The sequence below is a fragment of the Ranitomeya imitator genome, chromosome 5, assembly GCF_032444005.1.
Source record: "Ranitomeya imitator isolate aRanImi1 chromosome 5, aRanImi1.pri, whole genome shotgun sequence".
Classification (NCBI taxonomy): Eukaryota; Metazoa; Chordata; class Amphibia; order Anura; family Dendrobatidae; genus Ranitomeya; species Ranitomeya imitator.
Genome location: NC_091286.1, coordinates 603,370,674 through 603,386,090, shown reverse-complemented (window position 1 = coordinate 603,386,090; position 15,417 = coordinate 603,370,674). Strand labels below are relative to the sequence as shown.

The 15,417-nt window shown below is 43.3% G+C and overlaps 1 protein-coding gene across 1 annotated transcript in view; it reads left to right on the top strand.

Moving 5' to 3' along the window:
* Window positions 1-3,888: 3,888 nt before the first annotated feature.
* ALKAL2 (ALK and LTK ligand 2) overlaps window positions 3,889-15,417 on the top strand; it is a 93,517-nt gene continuing 81,988 nt past the window's right edge. Inside the window, exon 1 of the mRNA XM_069727996.1 lies at window positions 3,889-5,836. Within this exon, the coding sequence (XP_069584097.1) occupies window positions 5,584-5,836 (253 nt within the window). The 5' untranslated portion in view covers window positions 3,889-5,583. The remainder of the gene's footprint in view (window positions 5,837-15,417) is intronic.

Here is a 15,417-nt window from a genome sequence, read left to right as displayed (position 1 = left end):
TTCTGAGGATAAGTTTATCCGAGTCACCAGCCTCAGAAATCACAGGTTAACAGCAACTCAGATTAGAGACCAGGTCAATGCCACACAGAGTTCTAGCAGCAGACACATCTCAACAACTGTTAAGAGGAAACTTTGTGGAGCAGGCCTTCATGGTAAAATATCTGCTAGGAAACCATTGCTATGGACAGGCAACAAGCAGAAGAGACTTGTTTCGGCTAAAGAACACAAGGAATGGACATCAGACCAGTGGAAATCTGTGCTTTGGTCTGATGAGTCCAAATTTGAGATCTTTGGTTCCAACCACCGTGTCTTTGTGCGACGCAGAAAAGGTGAACGGATGGACTCTACATGCCTGGTCCCCACCGTGAAGCATGGAGGAGGAGGTGTGATGGTGTGGGGTGCTTTGCTGGTGACACTGTTGGGGATTTATTCAAAATTGAAGGCATACTGAGCCAGCATGGCTACCACGGCAACTTGCAGCGACATGCTATTCCATCCGGTTTGCGTTTAGTTGGACCATCATTTATTTTTCAACAGGACAATGGCCTCAAACACACCTCCAGGCTGTGTAAGGGCTATTTGACCAAGAAGGGGAGTGATGGGGTGCTACGCCAGATGAACTGGCCTCCACAGTCACAAGACCGCAGAGTAAAGGCAAAAGGGCCAACAAGTGCTAAGCATCTCTGGGAACGCCTTCAAGATTGTTGGAAGACCATTTCCGGTGACTATCTCTTGAAGCTCATCAAGAGAATGCACAGAGTGTGCAAAGCAGTCATCAAAGCAAAAGGTGGCTTCTTTGAAGAACCTAGAATATAAAACATTTTCAGTTGTTTCACACTTTTTTGTTAAGTATATAATTCCACATTCTTCAGTGTGAATTTACAATTTTCATAGTCATGAAAATACAGAAAAATCTTTAAATGAGGTGTGTCCAAACTTTTGGTCTGTACTGTATATAGTGTCAAGAAATAACAACTTCCAACTGCATTGTCCCTCAGCAAGATGTACTTACAAAAAAGCGAAGGTTCTTAGCGCATAAATTGGCCAGTTCATGTGTGCCCATGAACCACGGCAAGGTGACGTTTCTCTGGTGGGTCCTATCATAACCCTTCTCTATCCTACTGTACATGCCACTTTAGGGCTAAAAAGCCTAAGAGTTACAGGTTGAGAGGAAACACCAATAATTTTAATTGCATAAAATAACTTTAATTGCATAAGAAGGCTGTAAAGCATTCCACCGTATAGGCACGCATGGGTTATGCCCGTAGGCTTCCATTGTAACAAAAAATGGAAATGACCCAGGATATATTTACTATATCTCCACAAAGGAAATCATAGTAGGCATAGAAATGAAAAGATACAATGATGGATATCGGCCCAACAGTGGACACGTGAACACTTTTTGTCTAGGTAGGTGAATAGAACCCTATGGATGGAGCTTTTTTCCAGTGCATACAACAAGCGTGGTCTGCAACATGTTGTGAACGCACATGTACTGTTATGGGAGCAGTTGTGTTCCAGGTGTCAGACGTCCCTTCTTATAGACTCAACTTATTGTCTGGAAGAAGTCATAATCTGCATAACATAATAAATCAAGACTTGGAACGTAAAGACTGTGGTTTATACGTCCTCTACACCTGAGCAAATACACGTTCTGTAGATGTATGGATGTGAAGCATGGACAGGTTTAGTAAATATGCTCCCAGGTAACGCTCCCCAGATTCGCCCCTCACCTGATTAACACAACATTCTCGATTATTGTCCCTTAGAGTCTGTCTTCAGTCACTGGTTTGTAGAAAGAGACGGGAAGATGTCTTCTCTTGGCCACCAGGGTTTCGGTGTAACTGCTATTTGTGCATGTCCTTACGGCTGTGTCCCGTGACACGACAGCACGGTGTATGGGGCAGTACAGAATCCTAACTGTGGATGATGCCGGGTCTATGTAGAGGCTCGTGCACCCGACCATATAAAATGGACGAGTGCTATCCGTGGTTCTGAGGGACAGCACTCGTACCCTTGTTATCCTATGGGGCCGTGCACATGTCCAACTCTTTTCCTTGGACTGAATGGTGCGAGGAAAAAAATCGCAGAACGCAGAGGTTACCCCCAATAATCAGATCGCATTCGGCCATTCAAGTCTATGGATCCATGAAATAAATTGGTCTGATTTTCACCTCTAATGGAGCAGATGGAGAAACGTATTTTTTCTCTCCGGTGCTGTAATGATTTCTGGCCTGATAGGCAAGAATTTAATGGAGCCTGTCAGCACAAATTGACTGTCCAACCCTGCACAGGAACCTGTAGAGGACGGACCCTTGACGAATATTGCACCTTTGGTTTCCAAATCCATTACTATGTTTGCCAGAAATTGTTCTTTCCTCAAATATGCTAATGAGGCGCTTGGTGCTCCCTTGGCACGACAGAGCACTTCGCACCTACTTGTTTTGCTGCTATCTGAGCCCGCTCTTCTATGTTTAACCTCATCGGCTTTATAGGAAAGAAAAAGTGCAGAGATAGATGAAAAACAAGTGATCTGGAAGGTGCACTGAACTTCTCAGCCATGCCAATGATGCACCAAGGGCCTAATTAGCATATGTGAGCAAAGAAGAATGGTTGTCAAACATAGGAATGGATTTGGACACTTAATGTATAACTTTTATTTGTGCACTGTTGAATACAGGATAGTGTGCTTGGTTTGAACAGTCGCTTTTTGCTGAAGGACTTGCTATAAGGAAAATATGTCACCTGATTTGTGTTTTTTTATCTGGTTGTGTAAAAGCAAGAATCAAAAGCCATCTGGCAAGTTGTAAAGTCATAAAGTAACATTGTAAGGGAAATTTTAGGGTAGAAAAATTACAAATATTCAATTTTGGTACAGTCCAGCATTAAAGGGACTGTCAGCACAGAATGACACACACAATGTACAGGCGCTCGGTGCTCCATGGCGGGCAGTCATTGATAGACTCCTTCCCACCTGCTGCTTTCCATCATCTCCTCTCTTCTGTGACTGTATAAAGCCAGAGCTGTCAATTAAAGAGAAGGGAAGGAGGAGATAGAGGGAAAAGGAGCAGGTGGGAAGGTGCGTTGAAATGATTGGCCGCCATGAAGCACCGAGCGCCCTTTAAAGGGTTTACTATAGGCATAAAAACTAACAGGTAGGTAGTTACTAACTACTTGCCTCTTGTACCCAGTGCCAGCACAGGATGGTCACTGACCGCTCGAGCTGGCGATTCAGCTGCTCGACGTGAACAGCGCAACTCTTCCTCCTCCTCTGTTAACGTTGTGGGACTGCTAACATCATGCCGATTGACTGATGGCTTCCCGCAGTTAGGCAGCTGGGAGCCGGCTGTCAATAAGCATGACGTTGACAGTCACACCTTGTCAAAAATGCAAATCAGAATAGAAGCCGCTGCTCTGTCGATGTGATGCCGATGGAAGCCGCTGAACAGCAGCAGCTGTCCGTCACCTCTCTATGAAGGCAGAGATCAGTGCGGGGCACCACAGGCAGGTAAGAAACAACAAACTGCCTGCTAGTGTTTTGTCTGTAGTAAAAAAAAGAAAAGTCCTGGATAACCCCTTTAAAATAAAAACCATTTAGACTATGACTGCAGTACCAATTGTCACCACAGTGTGTCGTCATAGCAGAGAGCGAGCTGTACCTGTAACAATGTGTCCATGATTGTTTTAACTGTTGCATCTAAGTAATGTGCAGAATAACATAGTGTCCCCTCTAAGCTTTACCCTCAGTCTTTCCCTGATTTTTTTCCAGTTCTCCTTTGTCTCGAAATCCAGACAAACCACCATCTTCTGTTATATTTACTCTTGGCTGGGAGTGGTAAACACACAGAATAAAGCAAATAGAAAAGTTCAGGCAGCTCAGATTTCTGCATCCTTCCCCTATAGACCTGGCAGGGGCAAGTAGTCTTCTGTCTGCCACCTTACAGTGTGGCCCATCAGCTCAGAGCAGCTTCTATCAGGAACTGCCCATTACAGCAGCTCATATCCCAGCAATCAGCAGCTAATGCATCTCCAGGAATGAACCTTCTGGATATGTAGGAAATGTGTGAATTATAGGATGGACCCTTTACTGCTTTACAGTAATATTCTCCTTGAAGAAAAAGTTGCAGCTGCTGGTAAGACTGGTGTAAAATGAGACCTCTGAGAAGATGTGTCTCCTGCACATGAGGTGTGATGATCGGGAAGACAGCAATGGATTTTCCTGGGGATCGTAATTAAAGGCTGGTGCAGGAGATGAGCCACAAGGGACAACTCCTACGTCTGCTCTGAGAGAGGATAAGAAGTGAGGGAGCTGCCTGCCCAGCTGAAGATCAGAGGGACCTGCCTGCCCAGCTGAAGATCAGAGGGACCTGCCTGCCCAGCTGAAGATCAGAGACCTGCCTGCCCAGCGGAGGATCCTGCCCAGCTGAAGATCAGAGGGACCTGCCTGCCCAGCGGAGGATCCTGCCCAGCTGAAGATCAGAGGGACCTGCCTGCCCAGCTGAAGATCAGAGACCTGCCTGCCCAGCGGAGGATCCTGCCCAGCTGAAGATCAGAGGGGACCTGCCTGCCCAGCTGAAGATCAGAGGGACCTGCCTGCCCAGCTGAAGATCCTGCCCAGCTGAAGATCAGGGGACCTGCCTGCCCAGCTGAAGATCAGAGGGACCTGCCTGCCCAGCTGAAGATCAGAGGGACCTGCCTGCCCAGCTGAAGATCCTGCCCAGCTGAAGATCAGAGGGACCTGCCTGCCCAGCTGAAGATCCTGCCCAGCTGAAGATCAGGGGACCTGCCTGCCCAGCTGAAGATCAGAGGGACCTGCCTGCCCAGCTGAAGATCAGAGGGACCTGCCTGCCCAGCTGAAGATCCTGCCCAGCTGAAGATCAGAGGGACCTGCCTGGCCAGCAGAGGATCAGGGGACCTGCCTGCCCAGCTGAAGATCAGAGGGACCTGCCTGCCCAGCTGAAGATCAGGGGACCTGCCTGCCCAGCTGAAGAACAGAGGGACCTGCCTGCCCAGCTGAAGATCAGAGGGACCTGCCTGCCCAGCAGAGGATCAAAGGGACCTGCCTGCCCAGCTGAAGATGAAAGGGACCATCCCGCCCAGATGAAGATCAGAGGAACCAGCCTGCCCAGGTGAAGATCAGAGGGAACTGCCTGCCCAGCAGAGGATCAGGGGGACCTGCCTGCCCAGCAGAGGATCAGGGGGATCTGCCTTCCAAGCTAAAGATCAGGGGGACCTGCCTGCCCAGCAGAGGATCAGGGGGACCTGCCTGCTCCACTCTCTCTTCCAAGTTGACTTTTTCCTCCCACATTCAATTCAATATTATAAGCTGCAGCCACCTGATGGACAAGCAAAACTCTATAAAAGAGTGATCAGAGTAACTGGCATGGTGCACAGAGACTGACAGATCTCCAAGGCAGCTGCAAACTTCCTCCCTATCAGCAGGAGGCTGCATCTACACAGGGACCAGAGGCAGCTGCAGACCAGGTAGCCCTGTGTGTAGTGGGATCACACTGAGATTCAGCTTTTTCTTTTCTTTTATTCCAACCCCAAGAAGCTCCCACAGATCTACTGGATGAGATCCGCATGAGGGATATAATGGGATCTGCTCTGCTGATTATTGCACTTCTATTGCTTTCCCCTGGATTCTGCAAAGGCAGGACTGACTCCAGCAATGTGACCGACAAGAACCTGCTCAATTTTATTATGAAAATCATCAAAGACTTTAAAAGGTATAATAACCTAGAAGACAGCAGGGTGCAGTACCTCTCCAAGCAAGAGTATTACCCGGAGGACAAGGAGGACCCTGAATATGGGGCTTACCAGGAGCAGAGAGTAGGTAAGAACTTTCTATGCAAAGAGTTCTGTTTGGTACTTCTGATATGTGTATATTCTGTATGTACATATGTTATATAGGTCCAGAAGAGAGGCAGAACATCTTAAATAGCGAAAACGTAAGGATCCTGGTGGTGGTGAACAAAGCATCCTCTCCTTCTCACTATTTGGATGTGCTGCCTCTGTTTTTGGATTTGATACCTTGATAGGAAGTTTTGCACCTGTTTACACAGGTAGATAGATAGATAGATAGATAATAATTAGATGATAGATAAGTAATGGATAGATAATAAAATAAAAGATAGATAGATAGATAGATAGATAGATAGATAGATAGATAATAGATAGATAGATAGATAATGGATAGATAATAGATAGATGATAAATTAGATAGATAGATAGATAGATAGATAGATAGATAGATAGATAGATAGATAGATAGATCGATAATAGATCGATAATAGATGATAGATAGATAATAAATAGATAGATAATAGATAGATGATAGATAAATAGATGATAGATAGATAGATAATAGATAGATAGATAGATAGATAGATAGATAGATAGATAATAGATAGATAGATAATAAATAGATGATAGATAAGTAATGGATAGATAATAAAATAAAAGATAGATAGATAGATAGATAGATAGATAGATAGATAGATAGATAGATAAATAGATAATAGATAGATGGGTAATGGATAGATAATAAAATAATAGATAGATAGATAGATAGATAGATAGATAGATAGATAATGGATAGATAATAGATAGATGATAAATTAGATAGATAGATAGATAGATAGATAGATAATAGATCGATAATAGATGATAGATAATAAATAGATAGATAATAGATAGATGATAGATAAATAGATGATAGATAGATAGATAGATAGATAGATAGATAGATAGATAGATGATAGATAGATAATAAATAGATAATAGATAGATAGGTAATGGATAGATAACAAAATAATAGATAATAGATAGATGATAAATTAGATAGATAGATAGATAGATAATAGATGATAGATGGATAATAAACAGATAGATAATAGATAGATAGATAGATGATAGATAATAAATAGATAATAGATAGATAGATAGATAGATAGATAGATAGATAGATAATAAATAGATAGATAGATAGATAGATAGATAATAGATAGATAATAGATAGATAGATAATAGATAGATACAGACAGACAGATAGATGATAGATAATAAATAGATAGAGAGATAGATAGATAATAGATAGATAGATGATAGATAGATAGATAATAGATAGATAGATAATAGATAGATAATAGATGATAGATAGATAGATAGATAGATAGATAGATAGATAGATAGATAGATAGATAGATACTAGATAGATAATAGATAGATAGATAATAGATATAGATAGATAGATAGATAGATGATAGATAGATAGATAGATAGATAATAGATAGATAGATAATAGATAGATAGATAATAGATGATAGATAGATACTAGATAGATAATAGATAGATAGATAATAGATAGATAATAGATAGATAGATAGATAGATAATAGATAGATAGATAGATAGATAGATAGATAATAGATAGATAGATAGATACAGACAGATAGATAGAGATCATATATGTGTACACACGCCTAAGAATGTAGACAAGTGTCATGCTCTGTGATCCCTGTAGGACAGATGTAGGTGTATGAGGAGGCCGATCACAGAGCTGGCACTGCCCCTGGGTTGTGAAATAGTCCTGCGGGGGGTATGGAGATCTGGGCAGACGGTAGCGCAGCGCTTGCTCCAGCTTGTATATATACAGAGCGCTCCTTGTATTACATTTCTCATGGAGCCAAGTATGCAATTTGAATATTGCACTTTACAACAGGATTAAAGCTATAAATGTGTTATAGAAACCAAGAATGAATGCTGTCATTGTCCTAGTGTCCCCTATACGTATGAATTGTAATATAATATTTATTAGCTGTGACTGAATTCTACGATATGATGGGATCAATCTATAGCGTCTCTGTGCTTTCATAATACAGAAACCCCAGTGCAAAGGATTATACAGTTGTGCTCAAAAGTTTAAATACCCTGGCAGAATATTTGCGTTCTTGGTCTTTTTCAGAGAATATGAATGGTGACACCAAAACTTTTTCTCCACTCCTGGTTAGTGGTTGGGTGAAGCCGTTTATTGTCAAACTACTGTGTTTTCTCTTTTAAAATCATAATGACAACCCAAAACATCCAAATGACCCTGATCAAAAGTTCACATACCCCATTTCTTAATACCGTGTATTGCCCCCTCTAACTAATATTACATGACTTGTGAAGTTCTCTGCCAAAGTGGGCGGAACTGGGGTGGAACGGGTATGTGGCGAGTGAGGATGTTGAAGTATCAGGCCCTAAGTGTGCACATATCCACGGGTTCAAGAAATGACCATTTTATGGAGGGAGATTTTTTTTTTTTTTCCCAGTAATTTTTATTAGACTTTTACCTTTAACTGGGAAGGAAAAAAAAACAGGAAAGGAAGGGGGGGGAAGGGGAGGGGATAAAATAAGGGAAGAAAGTAAACCCCTAACGGTAGGGGAAAAGAGCAGGTTTACATACATGTATAAATTCACATAATTGCGGTAACATTTTAGGCAATATGCTTATATTAATAAACAAGATGTAGTAATCTGGCGCTCAGTGAGAAAATAGCACCTGCTCTGTATGGGTACATTTAATGACCCGTAACAACAAATAAATAATTCGGAACATGAAAAGGATATAAATCGTAGTACGTAAACAAGATATGCGATAAAGTACTAAATTATGAAATATGTGCGTTGTTTAAGGGAATATTTCATTCCAACGTGCCCATTTCCTGTCGAACCTCCTCAGATTGCCAGTGACTCTAGCAAACTTGCCCTTGTAGGACCTATGGAGCATAAGAGTATCTATGATATTTTGTAGAGTTGGAACTTCTTCTGATTTCCATTTAGAGGCCATCAAATTTTTAGTGACAAGGAAAAGGTGGATGACTAACGGCCTGAGACTAGATTGGATGTTAGAGATCTCTAATGAAAGAAGAGTCAGTTGGGGAGAGAGTACGAGATCTTTTCCAATAATCTTAGAAACCAAGTCTCCAACCTTTTTCCATAGGGGAGTGATTTTTGGGCAACTCCAGAACACATGAAGCAAATGACCCACCTGACCGCAATTCCTCCAGCAATTTGGAGATTGTTTTGCGTCAATGTGGTGGACTCTATCTGGTGTGAAGTACCATCTGGTCATGGTTTTGAAGAACGATTCTTTTAGAAAGGAATTTGTTTTTTGAGGATAGAATTTTATCTATTCTATTGCTGACTTTCTTTCTTTTTAGTTTATTCATCATAAAGCTCAACGGTTTGTTGAGAAAGGCGTAATTTTTGAATCTATCAGATTTGATGACATTGTCATAATGGGAAAGAATCTCTGCTTTAAGTGCCTGTCTTATTTCTATCAGTTCTGACTGAATTTTGGTGGATGGGGGAGATTTTTTTAGTTGAGAATCCTCTTTCATTTTTATTAGGTTCTGGATTTCCTTGATTTTGGCTTCGTTTATTTTTTTGTCTCTGGAGAAAATTTGCATAAGGGTCCCTCTAAGGACTGCCTTATGGACATTCCACAGAGAGAAGGGATTGATGTTGTCAATGTTGTTGTCAGTAAAGAAATTTTTTATGTCAGATTTAATTTTGTTTTGGTGGATTGGGTTGGACAAAATTGAAGATTTACATTTCCATAGAAACTGGCTCCTGGTCCCTGCAATAGAAACAATCTCACATGTGACTGGGGAGTGGTCCGAAACTGTCCTGGGGAGAATGGCCGCATTGCTGAATCTGGAAATAGAGAAGACATCAGTTAAGATTAGGTCAATTCTCGAGGCCGACTGGTGGACAGCAGAGAAATGAGTGTATTCAATTGAGGACGAATTAAGGCACCTGAAGACATCAAAAACCTCATTGTCAGACAGCCAATTGTTAAGTGTAGGGGCTTTGTGTCTGTTTTTGGCATCTAAGTGCCCATCTGGGACAATATTGAAATCGCCCAGAATGAGCAGGACCCCCTTTTTAATCAAATCAATTTTTTTTACTAATCTGCTCAAGAACCTTAAATGGTTTTTGTTTGGAGCATACACATTTACTATGGTGAAAACCTGGTTGCTTATTCTGCAAGATAGAATATGGTAATGGCCCTCTGGGTCTTTGGTTTCTTGAAGTAATTCAAATGAGACCCCACTTCCAATCATGGTCAGGACTCCTGCCTTTTTCCTTAGGTTTGATGACTCAAAAACATGAGGAAAATTGTTCATAGCAAAACAAGGGTGATCATTTTTTTTTAACTTTGTCTCTTGAAGGCATATCACCTCCGAGTGAAGTTTTTTAAGCTCCTTTTTTATGGTGAACCTTTTTTGAGGACTATTAAGTCCTCTAACGTTGTAGGTCACACATTTAATTCTCATATTTATGGTCAACTGGAGGAGGAAACAGCAGAAAATGTCACGGATCTAAATTATATGTTTGGTGTGGGTTGGGGTAGCTAGGAATGATGAGGAGGGAAGAAACTAGTTATCCCTTTTGTTTATGGTAAAGGTACTACTTATATGAGAAGAGAGACAATTGACCGAACACAAAGATTCAGTGTAACAATGTAACACAAAAAGAAAAGTTTATAGCCAAACAGTAAATACTACCAATTATAAAGTCCTTGGTAGTGGCCTTGTAGAAAGGCACTCTCCTTTTTCCTGAGGGGGGAAAGTTCGTGTGGAAAGCTCCGGACTTGAAATCCTCTAGTAGATTGAAGAAATTCCTGAAAGGCTTAAACTTGGAGATTCAAATATATATAACAGTTAGTGTAAACAATAATGCAGCGTTAATAATATATTAAGGCATGAGGCCTAAACAGTTAGAACTAAGACCTACACAAATACATTGATCAGGTCTTCCCCTTGCTGGATAGTGGGGGGGAATGCCCCTGGCAGGGGGGGGGGTTCACGCAGTGAGGACAAGAAATCTTGGCCCTCTTCTTTGGTGAAAATAGGGACAGTTTTATCTCTATAATGGACCAGTAGCTTCAGAGGGAAGCACCATTTGTATTGGATTTCACGGTCTCTGAGGGCGGAGGTGATCGATTTAAAGTCCTTCCTTCCCTCAATGGTTTCTTTAGATAAATCTGCGAACAATTTGAGATTTGAATAGGGGTCTGGGAATTTTTTGTTTTCTCTCATGTAGTTTAAAATTAATTCTTTCACATGGAAAAAGTGAATGCGTAAAATGGTATCCCTTGGGGAGTCTTGGGGGACGCTGGGTGGCTTAGGTAGTCGATGTATTCTATCGATCGTGAGGTCTAGGTCACTAAGGGAGGGGATTGCTTTTTTGAAGAGTGCTTTAGTGTAACTCAACAGTTTGTTGTTTGTAACATTTTCGGGAATGCCTCTAATCTTGAGGTTATTCCTCCTATTTTGGTCTTCTATATCCGCCATTTTGAGTTTAAGCCTGTTTAGTTCTTGGCTAATATCGGAGTTTTCTGCGGAAAGGTTTTTGGCGGATTTTTCGACTTTAGTCAATCTGACCTCTTGTTTTTCTATTTTGTTGTTAATCTTGCCAATGGCATTTTGAAATACTGTTGTGTGTTTTTCAAAGTTGAAGGTTATGGTTTCTTTTATTTCGTCTTTTAGCTTGGACGACAGATTTAGTAGGAAAGATTCCATATTCTTTTGCATTTGATCGAATGGATCTGTGGGCCTACTTTTGTCAGGTAAAGGAGAGGGAATATCGGTTTTGGTCCGGGATTTAGATGGGCCTAAATTATTTAAAGCATCATCATACTCTACATCTGATGTGTCTGGGGAAGTGAAGCATCTGTTCCCCCATGTACCTGGGCCTTTTCTTTTATTTGAAATGGATAAATCCATTTCATCAGAGAGACGGGATGTGTCAGGGAGGTCCTCAAACTCCAGGCTATTCCTGGGAAGATTAGCTAAAACAGATTTGGGTGAATTATCTCTTCTATCTCTATCTCGGGGTGATCTCAGACCCAGGCCCAATGGACTTAGTTTATCAACCTCATCCCTCTCAGGGTCAATTTTGACAGTTTTAGGTCTACCAGACCTTTGAGGTAAGGATGATTGAAGGGTATTGCTTTTCTTCCTTTGGGAAGTCATTTTAGGAGGAAGAATTATTATATCACTATAAATGCAAGCGATTCAGAGATTTTCACAGTATTTGAAAGGCTTTATGGTATATGAGAATTAATCACCTAGATGTATCTAGAGCCCTTATACAGGGGGCTGGAATGCAGATTAACCCAAATATGTGCTTTGGACCCCGATCCCCAGATGGAGATGGGCTTAGAGAAATATAAATGTAAGAAAATATATGGTAGTTATTAGAGAGTACCACAAATCTTGAAAGACTCTGTGAGTTATGAGAATTAACCTCCTAGATGACCTCAGAGCCCCAATACAGGGAGCTGGAATATAGAGTTACCCAAATGCTTTGGTCCCCGATCCCCGAATGGGAATGGGCTTAAAGAGACAGATGTAAGAAAATGTGTGATAGCAACAATATTGTGCAGCTCAACAAACCTCAGATAAAAAATAACATTTACATTAGAACATGCATTAACACTTAAGGGGTGATGGTATCAAATTCCTAATGGGATACTGTTTGATGCAGTTTTACCTCTCAACCAGAGAGAACTTTATTTATTTATGGCCCCAAATCCCTGCAGTAGGAGTAGTGACAGACTATCAGGATAAGCAGAGAAGGGAGTTAAGAGGCAGGGTCCCCCTCTTGAGGTTATCAAAGAGAGTGGGTAGATAAAGGGGTTACAGCAGAGTTGCAATGGCACTGCTGTGGCTCTGCAGAGACACAGGGTACTGAGCCTTGATATGGAGTTTGTCCCAGCAGGGTCACCTGAAACCGTGCCTCCCCGGATTTATTTTAAGATGTGCCCAGTAGGATTCACCTCCCGCTGTTCACAGGGAGAGTGGGGGGGGAGGGGAGCTTCTGTGGTGCTCCAGCGGCGCTTTTGTGAGGTTGCAGCGGCGCTGCAGTGGCTCTGCAGCGGCACACAAATGGTGCTGGCACGATCTGTTTGTTTATATAGCCGCCGCACGGCTATTACTCACTGCTGCTTTGCAAAAAAAAAAAAACCTGGCTCCACTGTCCGGCTGGTGTCTCGGGGGTCCGTTCCTGTGGAGCCTTAAGTGTGCCGGCGCGCTGGGAGGGAACTTCACTCTCCTTATGGAGAGCAGGACTGCAGCGTCGCGGTATAAAGCGCCGGCCTGCAGGCGCGCATTGATCCTCGGTTCTCCGGGTGAATCTCTCTCACCGCCGGAGCAGGGCTGCAGCGACGCAGTGAAGAAATCTGGCGCTCAGTCGCGGATTGATCTGCGGCCCGACTGAGATTCTCTCTCCGCCGCTTTGTCTTCCGGTGGATCCCCCGACCGGGGGAGACTCTGGGTGACCGCGGCGCGGGAGCACAGCCACTCCTATTGAGAGCGGCGAGGAGTTCTGCCCGCCGCCGCTCCGCCGCTGTGATGATGCGTCCGCCGGTCGGCTGTGCTGGTACCTGAGCAGGGGTCCCGCAGTTTCAGTCGGTCGGTCTTCTGAAGGGTACAGGTCTCTTCCGAAGGGGGTCCTGACGGGTGTAAGTTTGCCCCCAATAAATAAAGTTTGTCCCTCTTTTTTGGCCGCAGTTCAGTGATGGAGAGGGTATGGGGAAGGACAAATAGTCCCCTGAGGGCTTGAACCGGCAGCCTGACGGATCCACCGGTGTGCCTACCTCAACAGCAGTATTCTCCAGGGAAGGATGAGAGCTTCTTTCCGGAGATGCAGGCTACTCTTGGCCGAGGTCCCAGCTGCAGATTCTGCCTGGATCAGGCCTGGTCTCCTGAGACTGTCCGTGGGGGCCTGTGAAGGCCTAGTAGTAGGCCCGAGGGGGCCTGAATGGCACAATGACAAAGATGGTCAAAATAGCCAATAGCCTCAAAATGAGGGGTGCAGATGATGCCTCATATGAAGCCTGACAGGATATATGGATTATTTTCCAAAAAAGGCACGAGATGAGCCGGATTAAAGTAGATTTAGAGGATTTTCCTCTGGAGCTCACAGGATCTGTGTCCTACATGTGCAAGATCCAGGCCACGCCCCCGGCGGGAGATTTTTTAGCTGTTTTTCAGGTTTTTAGGGTGGATCTGCTCCTAAAATCTCCATCTGAACATAGCCTAAGTGTATGTGCACAAGCATCTTTAATGTATCGTCACTCTAAGCGACGCTGCAGCGATACCGACAACAATCCGGATCGCTGCAGCGTCGCTGTTTGGTCGCTGGAGAGCTGTCACACAGACAGCTCTCCAGCGACCAACGATGCCGGTAACCAGGGTAAACATCGGGTTACTAAGCGCAGGGCCGCGCTTAGTAACCCGATGTTTACCCTGGTTACCAGCGTAAACGTAAAAAAAACAAACGCTACATACTTACCTTCGCTGTCTGTCCTCGGCGCTCTGCTTCTCTGCACTCACTGTGAGCACAGCGACCGGAAAGCACAGCGGTGACGTCACCGCTCTGCTTTCCGGCTGCCCGGCGCTCACAGCAAGAGAAGAGAAGCAGAGCGCCGGGGACAGACAGCGGTAGGTAAGTATGAAGCGTTTGTTTTTTTTACTTTAACGATGGTAACCAGGGTAAACATTGGGTTACTAAGCGCGGCCCTGCGCTTAGTAACCCGATGTTTACCCTGGTTACCAGGGAAGACATCGCTGAATCGGCGTCACACACGCCGATTCAGCGATATCAGCGGGAGAGCCAGCGACGAAATAAAGTCCTGGCCTTTCTGCCCCGACCAGCGATATCACAGCCTTTAACTGCAGAATGTGTTACCAAAGAAAACACTAGAGGGCGTGTGTGAGATTTCAGTATGGATAATTTATGCCTTTAAATACAGCTCTGGCTAAAAATTAAGAGACCACTGCACAGTTTTATAAAAATCAGCTTCTCTACATGTCTGACAGCCATTCCATTTCAGTGTAGGTTTAATTCCAAACAGAGTACACCTCATTCTACTTAATGTGCTTCTGATTAGGTGATCAGCTGAGCCAAATCTTATTTAATGAAGGAAAGTATAAAAAACCCTGCTGTGGTGTTCACAATTCTCTTGCAATAGGACAAGCTGGATGGCAACACAAGTGCTAGTAATATCCCAAAAGTAATAGGAATGAAATATTAACTTTTAACCATGCCAAAGGAGTTGAAAAGAAAAGTCTTGAGTAAGGAAAAGAAGGGCTCAATTCTGGCTTTACTAGCAGAGGGATACAGTGACCATCATGTTGCCTCAATCCTTAAAATTTCTAAGACAGCAGTCCATTACAACAAGGTCAAGCAGCAGACATTGGGGACAACAAAGCTACAGACCGGCAGAGGGCGAAAACGACTCTCCACTGACTGGGATAACCGTCATCTTATTTGAATGTCACTCAGCAACTGCAGGATGACATCAAGTGACCTACAAAAGGAATGGCAAATGGCAGGTGGGAGAGATGTGCACTGCAAGAAC